The sequence below is a fragment of the Plutella xylostella genome, chromosome 22 (genome assembly GCF_932276165.1).
Source record: "Plutella xylostella chromosome 22, ilPluXylo3.1, whole genome shotgun sequence".
Taxonomy (NCBI): domain Eukaryota; kingdom Metazoa; phylum Arthropoda; class Insecta; order Lepidoptera; family Plutellidae; genus Plutella; species Plutella xylostella.
Window position 1 is genome coordinate 946,473 of NC_064002.1, and position 17,704 is coordinate 964,176.

Here is a 17,704-nt window from a genome sequence, read left to right on the forward strand (position 1 = left end):
CTTACGGTAGTCAGCTGTCCTAAAAGAACAACTAAACAGCAAAAACCAACAAGATTCATATTTCACCATGAAGTAGCGGCATCGTTCCAGCGATAGCTTATCTAGCATCATTAGAAACCTCAACCGTAGTACTGCACGCGGCGACTCCATTGAGCGAAGCCTTGCGCACGCGCAGGGGGGGGGGGACTCCACGCACCAGTCAGCACCGCCGACCGACGGGCAACGCGCGCGCGCCACAACTTTCAAAAACCGAACTTTTATTCCGATTTCGAAAACTTTTTCTTCCAGACCCGAACGTTTGTGTGCCAGTATTTTCGTTCAGTGCTAAAGTGCGTAAAAAGTATTTCCCATAAGTGATTGTGTTCAACCAGTACTTACCAATGTTTGTGTGCAACACCTATGTCATTGAATGAAGTACTTCGACCAGTTGCAGCGAGCGAAAATGTGACTGTTCAAGCGCGGGGAAACGTGAAAATGGCTGTAGAGAACGTTCTCGCGTGAATCAGGATTTTGTTAGAGAAAATGCGGGTGTTTAGTGGGATTGTGCTGGTGGGTTTCGCGTGTGCTGTGATCGTACAATTGTCAGTATGTGAGGAGGTGGATGTGTCCGAGGAGGCTGGCAGCAGTCAGGAGGCCAAGAGCGAGGAACAGGATCCAAGGAAGGATGGGAAGGCCGGCCTTATATCAGGTGAGTTGGATATTCAACAACCGGTAGTTAGTGATGGTTTGTTTACATTGATGATGATGATGTGTCCGTTTGTTTACATCTGCGAAAAGTTTTACTTCTAAGCTATGTTTGGTGGGTAAATGCTTCCAGCTACAATTAACGATTTCTTGAACATGCAAGAGCATCGTGGAGCGCCCTACAGTCCGCTGGACCAACAACATGAGACAATTAGCCAGTATTAGATGGGTGTGGAAGGCGTAGGACAGACTGTCGTGGCGTAGGGAGAGGGCTATATCCAGCAGATCAAGATTACGTGCTGATGATTGTTACTCTATCACTTCATCCTCTTAATATATAATTACTATTCCCAAATTCCCGCATTGGCCATCAACTCGCACTAGGTGGTAGACTATTAATTGGAAGGAGACCCGTGTCCCGTGGGGATGGTCGTGATGATGATTCCCAAATTCCCTGATTTGTAAACCTCTTCTAAACTTAAAAAACAGTTTATGAATTTGGGGCTAGACTTTAGCTAACTTATTTACCCGCAAATATACCATCAACATGTCACAATAGGTATCAGTTGCGTAATTCTAAGAAATGATGAGCAGGCTTTGCCTTAAACGGTGCTTTAAGAACAACCTGTTATGTATGTATTAATATTTACTACCTACTATCATTCAACCAGTTTCGAATTCTTGCCTCCTAGCTGTTATCAACTTACGTCATTTGAGAACTTAAGACTTGTAGGCGGGCTAAGCTGTTACTTAGTTAATGGGCGGTCATTAATTTCAATATAACTGTTTCAGTTTGAGATAGTTTTAATTGCAGTTACAGTTAATGATAATATTGATAACGCAATTGTAACAGTAACTGTTGTAGCTCATTATTAAATCGATTTGTTATTTAGTAGTGGAAAATGTATAAGTAAGTATTAATCGTTTGGTAAGTTTGTACTTATAAGCTCCCTAGTTTATGGAAATCTATTAGTCGACTTATCTTAAAATATTAAAGAATTCCCATAAGATGTGTAGTAGTACTTGGTTGGATAAAGGTAAGCGTCTACCTTTCGTCATCGTACGCAACGGACGCATCGCATTTAGTATTCTTTGTTTAGAAATTCACACAAGTGCGTCCACTTCATCGGCATTGCCGACGCCGTTTCTCCATACATATGAAAATCCTTACGCTTACTTTAAAGAGGAACACCGACGGTTTGATGAGAAACCAGTCAAGTAGGCAATCGTTCTATAAGTATACAATTTAAATAATGCCTTGGATTTTCAACAATCTGCGCCCAAGAATCATTGAGCCAAATACTTGCTCTATGAAAAATGTTAATGAGCACCTCTGGTATTGGCGAGAAGTACTGAAGTCGGCCTGAATGCTTACCCTGGTTAAGGCATTGCGCCTTTCACCCACTACCTTAAATTCCGTGCTGTTTTTTTTTTACATTTAAGTTTTATTATGCATTAGAAAGGAACAATATTAATACCTATAAACAGTCTGACAAAGTTAATTTTGCAACAAAAACAAGTGCCAACATCAAAAAAAGTTTACCACCAGTTCATGAAAAGAATACATCATAATATATTTCACCCCTTGCAAAGTTAGCTCTAGGTTGACTCTACGAAATATCAAAGTAAAACATTTATCAATCGCGCCTAACGCCTAACTAATAAGTTTAATTGCCATTAAGTTGCCATAATACTTAAAGGTATTGCAAAGTAGCCATGAAATTAACAGGTTGGTATTATTTACAATAACCTGCGCAGGAAATCACTGTTGAATAGATTGTAATTGTACCGTCTTCCGGTCATTAGACCACAGAACACTCTGTATCTCAGTATCTAATATGACAATTAAGTAAAATACATATACATAATATACAATTCACAGTAGACCAGTACTAGCCGTGGTTGTTAGTCATAGAAATATGAACTTTAAATCAAATGTCCTTCTTAGCCCGTGGCTCTTTGAAATTCCTTAGAAATTATAGGTTATTTGACACTCATACCATCCCCGCAGTAGTATTCTCAACAACATTATATACCTATTCAATTTTATTATGTACTTATGCTTTAATAGTTATTGGTACTTGTTCGCAATAAGATTTGCAATTTCATTGTTGTATTGTAGCGGCTTTGCCACGACATAAGCTCCGTATTCATATGTCACAACAACACCATCTCATTTGATTTGTGAACCACAACTTCATTTGCCAAAATTATCTTGTGGTCTGCACAGAAACCCATTTCCACTTCTGTAATGTTTTTTTTTATCCAATAACGCTTGCGGTGTTTTTGCGAAAGCGTCTTATTAAAGGCTTGCATGTCGAACTAGTTCAGGCCTCAGGCAAAAGGTTTGTAAAATTTTGGTCAGTGCATCAGAAGTGATGTACAAATTGTACAATGCATTGCAAAACTTTAACTGAATAGAAACAAATTATTTCTGTTGTCGGGGCTTTATGGAACGAATGATATTTCCACTTCGGCCTCGGGTACTTTGCTTCACTTCATCACATTATTGGGTCCGACAAAACATACTTTAACAATAGATGCATGTTGCAATTACGCTGTCCAATCAATCAAGTTATATTGTCCGAAGGGAGTACAATCAATCGATGTATTCGGATGCTGTTGAAACGTCGACCTTCCGATTCGAGATCATAAAAAGAATTTACGTCTCATCGTATTTTGAATAGGTAAACATGTAACCTAAATAGGTTTGATTGAAAGTTGTGAAACTGTTTCCTCTCACAATACACCGAAGCCCTTATAGCTACACATCTGTACGATGAAGATGATCAAGAACTTGATTACTTCGTTAACGCATCGATGCTGTTGGTACCCATATGTACCTATAAATTTGGTCATACTGCGATGATGTAATTTAGCAATTATCTGCACACACGGTGGGTGCCCACAGTCGATACCGTCCATCAAGGTTCAGATTTAAGACCTTCGTGTTTGCGGTCACTTCAACTACAGTCTTACTAAACGAGTGAGTGTGACTGATAACTTATTTAAAGGTATTTGTGACGGTCTGAACTTTTGTTATTAGTATTGCGACACAGTTTACTAGGCATGTGTGTCGCTGCGATTAGCTACCCAACTTCTTGTTCTTGCAGTGCGACATAGCTGTCACTTCCATTATCGGGCGTGCCTATTGTTTCGTAGGCTTTGGTAAATAGTGAATATCCTTTTTGTAATTGTTTCCCAAGAGAACTCGGGCCTGGTATCGCTTAGCGTCAATACGTATGCGGTTTCCTGCATGCAGCCAGCACACAATGGAAACGGCATTTCCTCCCTCGAACAATACCGAGTGTTGCGCGGGCGCCGGCGCATGGGAGCATTTTCACTGGCCTTTGTCAAGCTTTAAATCGTTATTGTTGTGACGGTAATGTTTGGCTTCGGGTTATTATTGCTTTTTTGTTTGTTATTTGATCAACTGTGAGCACCCATTAGATACTTTATATGCTTTTCAGAAACCTAGCCAATGCCCAGCATGTGCTATTGATGATTGCACATCATCATCACAACCCATCACGTCCCCACTGCTAGGGCTCGGGTCTCCTTCCAGTGTAGGAAGGGATTTATGCCTTAGTCCACCACGCTGGCCTAGTGGATCATTGCACAATTGCACATACATAGTCTAATTTGGTTTGCTTGGTCAATGAATATATACTTACCTCGTATGTGTTACAAATTTATACCTTTAGGTACTTTAATGTGTTAGATAAGGCGACCAACACACTAGTTAATTAAATTCTAAAATACTAGTTCGACATAGCGTTGCGTATTCCATGATCGTAATATTGAATTTTGATTCTATAAACGACTTTCGGTTTTAAGTCCTTGTGTTAAAGGTGAATGATACTATTCCGAGTATTTGCGTAATTCATAAACGTATCACACTAAAACTTGTTTCGAGTGTGTTCGTAAAGGCGATTTGTTTTCTTTAGATTTTGTTAGGAATTTTGTCACCCAAAAACAAATAACGCAATAGGTGTAGGTACTTACGTACCTTTACTTATGTTTTATAATTATTTTGTTTACTAACTTAAAAATTAGGTTGATAAAAATTTAACAATAAATCTACTACCATAGATCTAACTTTCTGTGGTAAAAGTGGGGTGCACGAAGTGTTTTATTAAGATTAAAGACTCGGCTAACAAATCTAAGGCCATTTGGAATATTATTAATAACGAAACGGGGAAGAATCGAACACGCGAGACTAATTTATCTTTAAAGGTAGGCAATGACATAATAACATCAAATGACGAGGTGGCGACAGTCTTTGAAGAGTTTTTTACGAACATTCCTTTAGAGACTACTTGCAACCTAGATTCTTCAGCTACATTAGCTGAAACCCTGATGAAGGAGAACGCACCTTCAACCGATAAGGAATTTAAATTCAGATATATAAATACATTAACTATTATAAAAACATTTAAGTCCTTAAATATGAAGAAAACTGAAGACTTGTGGGGAATGTCAGTTAAATTTGTTCTTTCTATTATAAATAAAATCGCCCCAATTTTGGCTAACATTTTTAATAAATGTATCGCTGAAGGTGTGTTCCCAGATCTTATGAAATTGAGTAAAATTATACCTCTGTTCAAGAGTGGGGATATGGAGGACCCTGCAAATTTCAGGCCTGTCTCGGTTCTTCCAGTTTTGAGTAAAATATTTGAGAGGATCATACTCAGTCAGATGCTTTTGCATTTCAATGAAGCTCGATTGTTTCATAGCCAGCAGTATGGTTTTACAAAAGGCAAATCAACAACTGATGCCGGTACTGCATTAATTAAGTACATATTTGACGCCTGGGAAGACCATCACGATGCTATTGGAGTCTTCTGTGATCTGTCGAAGGCGTTTGATTGTGTAGACCATCAGACTTTAATTTCGAAACTGAGATACTATGGAATAGGAGGAAAGGCTTTAGATTTGATAGCTTCATATTTAGACAAGAGGCAACAAAGGGTCGATATTAATAATACTAAATCACAGGGGGCTCATGTAAAGATAGGCGTCCCTCAAGGATCTATTCTAGGACCATTTTTATTCCTCATTTATATTAATGACTTGCCTTTTATGGTTGAAAAATTGACTAATATAGTTTTATTTGCTGACGATACTTCTTTGCTTTTTAAAGTTAAAAGAAGTGAAAATATTTTTTATGAAATTAATTCTATTCTATCTGACATACACGATTGGTTTACCGTAAATAATCTTTTATTGAATTCTAAGAAAACGAAATGTATTAAATTTACACTGCCGAATGTTAGACAATGCGATACTAACATTATTCTAGATGGGAATAAATTGGACCTAGTTAATGATACTGTCTTTCTTGGTATGACTATAGATTCAAAGTTACAATGGGGACCTCACATTGCCAAATTGGCTGGAAGGTTGAGCTCGGCAGCTTTTGCTGTACGGAAAATTAGACAGCTGACCGACGTTGAAACCGCCAGATTAGTTTACTTTAGTTATTTCCACAGCTTATTGTCGTATGGCATTTTGCTTTGGGGTAGAGCCGCTGATATTGAGACTATATTTGTATTACAGAAAAGAGCCATCCGCTCTATATACAAACTTGGTTCCAGGGATTCATTGAGAGAACTATTTAAAGAAATTAACATCCTTACAGTTCCATGTCAGTTCATTTTTTCCAATTTAATGTATGTACGAAAGAATATTTCAACTTTTGATACAATTGGCAGTAATCATGACATTAATACTAGGAACAAGCATAAGCTGGCTTTTCCAGCGATGCGTCTGGCGAAAGTTAATAAATCGTTTTTAGGGTACTGTATTAGATTTTATAATAAGCTTCCAGCAGAAGTTGCTCAAATGCCAGAGAATAAGTTTAAGTGTTACATTAAAGAGAAACTCAGTAAAAAAGCTTATTATAAAATTGATGATTACTTAGAGGACGTTAATGCATGGCTGTGATAAGTAGTTAGCTCTACTCATATTATTATAATAATAATTATTAAGCTTATATGTATTGTATACCAACTAGTTTTAAGTCTTTTTTTGAAAAGATGGCTCAGGAGTTTCTTGCCTCCGTTCTTCTCCTTAGACAGAAAGAGCCCCCCCTTATCCGAACGGAGAGTAATTTGTAAAAATTGACGTTCATCAGAAAATTTTATATTTGTACGATGAATAAAAAATTTTGACTTTGACTTTGACTTTGACTTTTATAAAACTTCCTCTGGTGCACCAAGGTGACAGACCCTATCCAGTTCAGGGTTTTGTTACCGACACGCTATTAACAAGATAAAACCTTCCCACATGGCTCATTGTAATAACTAATAAATAAAATCACCAGGAAGCGTCTCTACCATTTTTCTTGTACCTACCTAGCAGCACAAAAAGTGCTTAAGTTGGACTTGAGTATTGAGCAAATTGGTAACAAAAACTCTGGTCTCATCCACACACGACGTTCCAACAAAGACATACCGATCCGCCCAACCGATTCGACGCCATTGTCATATTTACATACTTGTACCTTGTACGTAGTCTTTGCTGTTAGTTAAAACTATTAAGCTTAGCTACATATATTTTATTAAGACTATGTTATAGGAAGACTCTTTGAAGGAAGATTCTTCTTTTATTGGTCATTGATGGAATCGCAAATAGTTTCTGTTATACCTATTTTAAATCCCGAAAAAACATAATTAATAAAAAAAACACACACACGCACTCACGCCTTGTACTAATGTACTTACTCCCTTGCGGGGTAGGCAGAGGTGCATTGCTGCACCCACTTTTCGCCAGAGTGTTATTAATTAATTTGCCTGCAGAATTAATTTATCAGCAAATTTTTACTTCTAATTCGAGTGATGTTAATTAGGCAAAATAAAAGATAAAGGATATCAATAGGAATGCCATCTGTATCACAATTTGCCAATTTACATTACAAGATCATTGACAGTCAAGTTTAAATTAGCCTAAAAAATTAACTGTTGAAATCAACCATTGCATAAACGTTGTAGGTGTTAGCAATTTCGTTCACCTATCTGTTTGTGCCTTCCTGTTTGTATTCAGAATGGATGCTTTTACGCATGCGTCGTCGTCGCTTCGAAGCCATTTATCATTCGTAACTTGTGGCCTGGTGGTTTACTCTAGGTTTACAATATACAAACGAATGAGCGCTGACAAGAAATCGCTACGTTTAATGTGATGAGTAGTTTGACGGTCGAATGGCGTAGTGGTTAGTGGCCCTGACTGCTATGCCGAAGGTTCCGGGTTCAATTCACGGCTGGGGTAGATATTTGTTTACAGACAGATATTTGTACTCGGGTCTTGGGTGTTGATATTTATATTTAATGTTTATCTATGTATTTGTGTAAACATATCAACTGTCCGATACCCATAACACAGACTATGCCTAGCTTGGGGTTGGATGGCCGTGTGTGAGATGTCCCCACATATTTATTTATAGTGTCGTCGTTAGCACAGCACCGTTCGAAGCTACGTTTTTCGCAAGATAGAGTGAGCTGAGCCAGGCCTCTAGCTATAGGGGCGTCTACCTACTGCATGCATATCTCCTACGCATCGGCATTCATCTTTAATTTAAAAGCATTTAATAGTGTCAGAATGGAATCTATGATTACGGTGCAGTCAGTAAATTATTTATTAAAGGTATTCTTCAGTTGTCAGCATATTTACGTTTTGCATTCACGTATTTTTTATACTTTACGGGTTGATAATCTAACTAAACCAGTAATTTCATTCACTGTGGATATTTTCGGTGACATAACTCTAAAAATATGCCTAAGCCGAAGTTTGGGTCAAGGCGGGAGCAATGTCACTAGCCATTGTTACAGTAATCCGTTGGAATTGCTGCTAATTACCTCAACTATACACAATTATAAGGACACTCAGACATACTACCGTTTTTTCAATAAAAGCTCAGATAACAAACTGCTAACTGGTCTTGTATTGGCTATCGTTGTACTTGTTATACATTGGGAGAAGTATATCTATTATATTATGTGTAAATATATCATTATAAAGTTAACATTTAGCTTTCAGTAGGTATACCTATCACAGTACTCCTGTCAGCGAGTCGTGAAGTGCATAAACTATGAATCGAGCGTCCCACAGCCTACAGACTCAATTTAACCTTCCCTATATGGCCGCCTCACTTTACAATAAACAAGACATGTCAAACGAACTCAGATCTCGGCTGCGGCATTTGCAAATGCAGCGGCGAATTCTGTTCAAACATTTAAGTACTAGGGGGGGTCACTCTATATGATGAAAAACTAAGTTTTGGAGCGCTGCTTCGCGAGCCACCACTCTATCTCGTTGTATCAAACGTGTCGATTGCACGACAGCTCTCGTTCGTTCCTCTTACGTCAATATAGAGTAACCCTTTAGACCCCACAAAGTACTTGATGATCTTGCAACATATCCTACAAGGATCGCAATGGAAAGTGGGTTCTAAGTGTGTGGAGTAAGGACGGTAGTGGTGGTGGAGATGCATTCGTTTGAACAAGATGTTATCAGTGAGGTTGGCCGGCGGAAGACCGCTGGCGAATGGTGTAGTGGCGAAGGCGATATAATCGTGAAAACCACTGTTGAGGCTAAATTGGGTAAAAAACTAAAGATTGGGGTTGATTGTGTTGGGCTGAAAAAGTTGGATAGTGTTTATATCAAGTCAGTCCGTGACTTCACCCAAGGGTTCTAGTTGAAAACCAGCGCTATGGTGTGGTTTAGCATACCTGCCATAGCATCAAGCTGAACTAGAACCCATTTCAGCACCGAGAAGCAACATTCATGCTTTTAATAACTTATTTTTTTTATTTACTTTTTAACCTTTTCTTCTAAATGTAAGTATGTGTTGTTTCTGTGTGTGTAAGAAATAAATAATTTTTCTTTCTTTCTTTCTTTCTTTCTTTCTATATGTGAGCACTAAAATACGGACAATCGGTAGTTCCGATAAAAGCTTTTCTAGGATTCCTTGTGTATTTAAATACAGAAAAACTTTGATAAAAACATTAAAACCCTTTAGAATATAAATATAAAAATCGATAAAGTAAGTAGGTACATATAGGTTCGATATGTAACTTACTTACACAGCATCTATATCCCCATGCTTCGCTTTTCACATCATTTGGTTTCATTTTTAACCGTATAGATAGCGGGAGCTTTTGTACCAAGGCAGGGCGACTGATTTGATGATGTTAGAGCTTCACAGCGGTTCAAATTGGATGCTATCGCGCCTCTAGCTTTGTTTACCTACAAAATTAAGTAAATACATACATATACATAAATGTACTTATGCCTCCAACTATAATTAAAGATACCCACCTACATTATTATAATAAAACAATGCGGAGATTGCTCGAAGTCAAATTATAATAACAAAAAACCAACAAAGGTAGGGCAAAAAACACAAGGTGCCATGAAAACATCAGACTGATAATATCGTCAACATAGACTGACAATATGAAATAATTAATGAGTTTTTTAATCTTAGACCTTAATAGTGTTGTTTTAAGGTTTACATTGGATTGAATGGCGGGAAAACAACGTTCGTGTCAGAAGTGCGCAGGCGCATCAATTAGACGTGCGCGGGCGCTTTTCCCAGCGCGGCTTTCTCGAGCACCGGCCGTGACGAGCCGAGCGACCTCACGCCATCCCTCTCTCACGTATAGCCGCCTCTCTTTCGCACTCATGTAAATTATCATGGTTTTAGCGGACGTTATGCAATTTCGAGAGGCTCAGGTTGAATCCAATGGCTGACATAGTTCACCAAAATTGTTTGTGCCCAAGTAATTATCCGTAATCAATTTATTGGTCGAGTTAGAAGTTGGATGAATAACACGATTCGAGATAATTACGACACGACTTTTGATGTTTTTTTATGCCAGTAAGATCATTAATTTGGCTGTCATTATGAATATCTTCATAATCATTAGGATTCCCATGGCACAGCTTTTTGCTGTTACAAAGAATAATACATACAGGTACCTACTTACTTATGATTCAATACTTTTTGCTGCTTACCAAAGAAAATAATTGTATGCAGTTTTTGCTTCATAAATCAAAATAAGGTTCATGGGTTAGGAAAAAGGTTTAATTTTAATTTTATATTAGTTATTTAGATTGTATTGTGTAAGTACATAGATATTTACAGTTTCAATAAACGAGTAAGTATTATAAAAAAGGAAAAACTTAACTTAACAATAAAAATATCTGAGATGTGGCAGTTTTACCTACTTAAATCGAGCTGGCTTATTGCGGAGTTTAGCGAACTGCGCATTGGTTGCCTTAATTACTTACCCAAGTGTGAATAAGTACCTACAGAACACTCATTAAGAAACCAATGGTGGATGGTCCCATTCAGGATTCAAACCCGAAATATGTATATAGCCGTAGTGTAGCCCATAATCTAGGCATAAATGTAAAGCGTTCATTTCTGCTTCACCTTTTATTATTTTTATTTGCTTTGCTCCTAAACGGCCCCGAAAGCACATTTAGGACAGTTTCAGACCAGTTGAATAAGAAGGCAACTGAACGATGGGAGGGAGTGCCTGAAACGCCACAAACACACGCCAAACAACTGCTTATGGTCACTTAAGACCGAATGCGCGCTAAAATGACTACTAAAAAACCTTTAATTCGTTGTATTGTTTATAACGTGCCCACTCAAACCCACTACCGTGGTGGTAATTTCTCGTTTTCTACAAGTAAGTAGTTTGCATTGACAGCATTCCTGTGGGGCGTTGTACGTTTTTGTCCTTTACTCGCAAGCAGGAAGTAACTTCGAGAAATTCAATACTTACTTCACTGTCTGCACTTTCTGTTTTATTTTATAGGTCATGGGAGAGATTAATTTATCATCAGCGTGCACTTGACAGTTAAGTTTCATCATAAGTGTAGGTACGTACTTCGTAATATAGGTCATATAAAGAGAGCTTCTGTTTTTGTCCATTTACCAATATCGGGAAAAGCTGCAGTTTCATATTCATGAATATGTTTTTTACATTAAGTGTAGACTGCGATCAACTTTTCGTAAATAAATACTCACTTCTCGACTTAGGCCAGGTATTTTTGTGACTACTTTATCAAAGACTTGGCTTGTATTTATCTGCATCAAAATCAAACTCAGCCGTTTCACCTCACAAACAGCTGCAATTATTATCACCTACACTTAACCAGGATCTACTTCACACTCTAATTCAATTTCACATTTTCTTCAGCAACATGTTATCATAACACAATATTCCGGAACCGACTGCGATACGATTTCCTGCCGTCACTTGCAATGTGAGACAGTTCAACTAACATGGGTTTATTAAGAACACAGGTACCGGACCGGTCCTCGTGTAACTCTTACTTTCGACCGGAGAAAGCGAACGGACGGCGCCGCGGATTATTGAAACTGTTTCTTGTTTGAGGCTTATTAATATCCCTTGGATAAGTACGTGCATATGCTCACGACTGTAATCCCCGAAGAGGTAGTCAGAGGTGACTCGCAATCGAGTCACCCACTTTTCGCTGTACATTTGTACTCAAGTGATTGTAGCCGTATAGCTGTATTTGAATTAATACAAAGCACTTAGGGTACACATCTAGAATCTAGAAGTGCAGGTTTCCTCACTGGCTTGAGAAGCGGGCGCTTACCCGACTGAGCTACCACCGCTCTAAAGGATAAGTGTTGTTTAAAATGTCTTCTTGAGTCACCACTCACCCCATTTCGGTTAACATAATGATAAACCATTTAGCTACGGAACCCTAAAAACTACCGAGTTGCCCAACTACATAGTACAGATCCGAAACCACAGATTGCCATAATTATTTGAACCTAGACAGTTGCGTCACAGAGTAATTATTGTAAAGAAGCGATCTTATATTTATGTTCTGCCGGCCATCTCGCCATTTGTGGTGGTGCCATAAACTTATGTAAGGCAATAAATAGCTTTGTGTTTTCCTGAATCTTCAATCGTTGGGAAATTGCTCATTTGTACCGTGAAACGAGGAAGAGAAGGTAGAACTGTTCAAAACCATATCTAGATCTTTTCAAGTCTATGATTTATTGTTTTATAGTTAACTTATCTTTATTTTAAAACTGAATGCAAATAGTTTCTTAGATTCGTTTTTAGTATATAATATATTTACGATTAGATCGAAAGTAAATAAGACGTATTTTTTATAGAGTAAATTAGTACATAATATACCTAGCCCTGAAATTAACATTTTGAAATAGGATTAAATATTAAGTACAAATTACTTTGTGATATATGAATTGTTTCGAAGTCATTTGTAAACGTTTTCTAAACTAAATATATATGCATGGTCTGTGAATTTGGGGGCTATTATTTACCGTAATGATAAATGTGTCTACAGAAGACGTGGCAGCCTCACAATCACATAGCAGAGCTGTCTGTGAGAATGTAGAGCACATCATACATCATGCCATGTGCAAGTAAACTGACCTTTGCCTGTTTACTTTCAATACTAAATTATATTCATTAATAAATGTGTTTATTTTTGTTGTATATGTAAATAATTTTTCTGACCGAAAAGATTGCAAATTTTATTCTGATCTCATTTATCTAATATAATATATAATTCCACCAACCCACACGACGCCAGCGTGGTGGACTAAAGTCTAATAAAACCCTTCATTCACTTGAAGGGGACCCGTAGGTTCCTCAGCAGTGGGATGATGATGTTGTGATGATGATTATTGCTTGCAGATTCCAAAGTTTTTCTTGGATTTGCATCTTTTTTCGTAGATAAGTTAGTGTACGTGTTAACAAAATTAAAACTAACTTGACCGAAGTATCGAATCCAGGATCTAAAGAGAATCGAGTGATACATCGCTGGATCGCTGCTCTAATGATGAGGAAATCTAAAGGAATTATCTCTAAAATTCTATTCACATTATATTCATGTATGAAATATGATCGCGCTCTACATAACATTGTGCTCTTTGGTCTGACCTACATACTATTGTAGGCAGGTCATTTTTAACCAAATAACAAATGTGAAATGTATGTTATATGTTAGACAAAATTGATTGTTCAAGTAACGCTCGATGTTATGATTTCGAGTGAACGTTTTCTTTCTGTTAATGCTGCTATATATTTAGCAATTTCTGTATTGTGTAATTTATATGTTTTATTTACTTTTAGGGGGGCTTGTCGCTCACGTCCGTAGGTACAAACCCTAGTTACCCTACACGTGTCCCCTGGGTGGTGCTAACGAGTGACAACGCCGAATGTCGGGCGGCGGTAAATCGACCCGACCTCCTCTCCTAGCAGAGGCGGCGATCTCCCGCCGTAAAAAAGGAGAATCACCAACACGCCTGCCAAGCGCGGTGATTATGGCAAATAAACCTCCTGATGGAAAAAACAAAGCCCCGGCCCCCAGTCCCCGGCAGCCCCGCTATCCCGGACTCCGGTAGCGGTCACGGTAACGGCGGGGCAGGGGGTGCGAAGAATCTCCGGCAGAGAGTCGGCTACCAGCCCAACCGACCCTTGCACCTGGCAACATATAACGCACGGACACTGAGGGAAGACGTGAAGATAGAGGAGCTGGAAGAGGAAATCAGCAAGCTAAAATGGGACATTATAGGGTTATCCGAAGTCCGACGAGAGGGAGAGGATACGGAAATTCTCCAGTCCGGAAACTTGCTGTACCACCGGGAGGGCGACCAACTGTCCCAAGGGGGTGTCGGGTTCATCGTCAACAAGTCCCTCGTCAACAACATCGTTGAAATCGGAAGTGTGTCGGCACGGGTTGCGTACCTCATCCTGAGAATATCTAAACGATACTCAATGAAGGTCATACAGGTTTACGCACCCACATCTAAGCACACCGATGATGAGGTCGAACTTGCGTATGAAGACGTATCGTCTGCCCTGCGTAAGCTCACTACTCATTTCACGGTGGTGATGGGAGACTTTAACGCGAAACTCGGAAAACAAGAAGGCGGCGAGACGAAAGTGGGGTCACATGGATTTGGAGTCCGGAACCATCGTGGGCAAATGCTGGCTGACTTCTTGGAGAAGGAGGGCCTCTATATGATGAACTCCTTCTACAAGAAGAAGCCACAAAGGAAGTGGACGTGGATTAGCCCCGATGGGAAGACTAAAAACGAGATCGACTTCATATTGACGGATAAGAAGCACATATTCAATGATGTCTCAGTGATCAGTAGGGTTAAGACCGGCAGCGATCACCGACTCGTAAGAGGCACTTTGAATATAAACTGCAAAATAGAACGCTCCCGTCTAATGAAGTCCACGCTCCGCCCTACTCCTGCTCAAATCCAGGATCCCGAAAGCTTTCAGTCTGAGCTTTGCGACCGCCTGATATGTTTAGAGAATTGCGTTACAGTTGACGATTTAAATAATAGGTTTGTGGAAACTGTCCGAGAGGTAGGATCGAAATATTTTTCGTCCCGAACCAACCGAGGACCTCAAAAACTCTCAGATGGGACTCTGAGTCTCATAAGAGAACGGAGAGAAATGAGGTTGCAGTCTTCAGTTGATATGGTCGAATACAGACGTCTAAACAGACAGATCGCCAAAGCAAGACGTTGCGATATGAGACGCTACAATTGCAAGCGCATTCAAGACGCAATAGAGCAAAACAAGGGCTCCAAAGTCTTTGCTAGAGATCGACCTGTTCGGCAGACTCTGTTGACCCAACTGAAGACCGACACTGGCAACACCGTTTCATCAGTGCCCGAAATTCTGGGAGAAATTGAGAGATTCTACGGACAGTTATACACCACAACACAAAACCCTATTACCAGCGGTGCTCACGACAGCCGAGCGCCACTCACCCGACACTATACCGAAGATATTCCGGACGTCAGTCTAGACGAGATTAGTATAGCTCTCAAACAGCTAAAAAACAACAAAGCTCCGGGAGATGATGGAATAACGACAGAACTTCTGAAAGCCGGCGGTAGACCGATTTTAATAGCACTTCGGAGGCTGTTTAATTCCGTCATACTCGAAGGCACAAGCCCGGAGGCATGGAGCAGAAGTGTAGTGACTTTGTTCTTCAAGAAAGGCAACAAAGCCCTATTGAAGAATTATAGACCCATTGCACTTCTGAGCCATGTGTACAAGCTGTTTTCGAGAGTTATTACGAATCGTCTTGAGCAAAGACTCGACGACTTCCAGCCACCCGAACAAGCCGGGTTCCGAAAAGGCTATAGTACCATAGATCATATACACACGCTTCGGCAGGTTATACAGAAGACCGAGGAGTATAATCTACCTTTATGTCTAGCGTTTGTGGACTATGAGAAAGCCTTTGATTCTATTGAGCTCTGGGCGATGCTTCAATCCCTTCAGCGGTGCCATATAGACTATCGCTATATCGAGGTGTTGAGATGTATGTACAATGCTGCCACAATGTCAGTTCGATTACACGAACATAGCACAAAACCGATCCAGTTGCAAAGGGGCGTGAGACAGGGAGATGTTATTTCTCCGAAACTGTTCACCTGTGCACTGGAAGATGTTTTTAAGCTTGTAGAGTGGAAAAGACTGGGCATTAACGTCAATGGCGAATATATCTCTCATCTACGATTTGCTGATGACATAGTTATTATGGCGGAAACGCTGGAGGAGTTAGGCGAAATGCTCACAGACCTCAATGATGCCTCTAAACAAGTTGGGCTGAAAATGAACATGGACAAGACAAAGGTCATGTCGAACGAACATGTTTCATCATCGCCCGTAACTGTAGGAGGTGTCACCATCGAAGTTGTCGATCAGTATCCCTACCTAGGACAAGTGATCCGATTAGGTAAATCCAACTTCGATAAAGAGGTAGCTCGTAGAATCCAACTCGGATGGGCAGCGTTCGGGAAATTACGACACATCTTCACTGAAAACATACCTCAGTGTCTGAAAACAAACGTTTTCAATCAGTGCGTGTTGCCAGTGATGACTTACGGAGCCGAGACGTGGTGCTTCACCAAAGGGCTTATCCACAAGCTCAGAGTTGCTCAACGTGCTATGGAAAGGGCTATGTTAGGCGTGTCCCTGCGAGATAGGATTCGTAATGAAGAAATCCGCAGGAGAACTAAAGTTACCGACATAGCCAAAAGGATTAGCACGCTGAAGTGGCAATGGGCTGGCCACGTAGCCCGCAGAGCCGACGACCGCTGGAGTAGAAAGGTTCTGGAGTGGAGACCCCGTGTCGGCAAACGGCGTGTCGGTCGCCCCCCAACCCGTTGGTCTGATGATCTGCGGAAGGTAGCGGGAAGCCGCTGGATGCAGATGGCGGGTGACCGTTTGGGGTGGCGATCGTTAGGAGAGGCCTATGTCCAACAGTGGACTACAGAAGGCTGAGAGAGAGAGAGAGAGAGAGATTTACTTTTAAATACGATTTGTATTATTACGCTCATATCAACATGATCTTCAGAGCTTAGAGATCACTTACCTCCGAGACTAATGAGTGAAAGGAGTTCATCATTGAGTAGTACTTAAACTTCAGAGAGTCCTTAGCAATGTTTGAGCAATATTTTAAATCAGTATTGCAGCAAGTTTCAGTGCAACGATGCGACAAATGGAGTCGCCCGGTTCATTTCATGCAGATTAATTCACGATTGCATTAATTTCTAGACGGTCATTATTTTTTTCGTGCAACTTAGAGTTTCATTGGTAGATAGAACTGACAAATTATACTGCATTCATTGATACTTGGCACAAAAGGTAAACAATCTTTGTGTGTATTTTTAATCAAAATACTATTAAACAAATAATGTACAGCCAAGATAAATGGTTTAATAACGAAATAAATAATTTTTGCATGTAAGTATTTCATTGGTTCAATCACTGAAAAAACAGAAATTTTCATTGAAATAAATTCAAAAATACTATACGTGTATAAGTAACAAACCAATCTATAACTCTATACCCCATTCCTTATAAGTTGCGACAGAAAATCAGTAGAATAGGTATAAATTATTTTTAGGTTTTTACGTATCTAGGTATTTTAATAAATTAAATAAGTAGGCCATAGGGCACTGGTTATTATG

The 17,704-nt window shown here is 39.5% G+C and overlaps 1 protein-coding gene across 2 annotated transcripts in view; it reads left to right on the top strand.

Annotated features, from left to right (window-relative positions):
• The first annotated feature begins 142 nt into the window (after positions 1–142).
• LOC105382146 (dual specificity protein kinase splB) overlaps positions 143–17,704 on the top strand; it is a 102,748-nt gene continuing 85,186 nt past the window's right edge. For both annotated transcript variants that reach the window (XM_038122476.2, XM_048629053.1), the window contains exon 1: positions 143–688. In XM_038122476.2, coding sequence (XP_037978404.2) covers positions 523–688 — 166 coding nt within the window. In that variant the 5' untranslated portion in view covers positions 143–522. The remainder of the gene's footprint in view (positions 689–17,704) is intronic.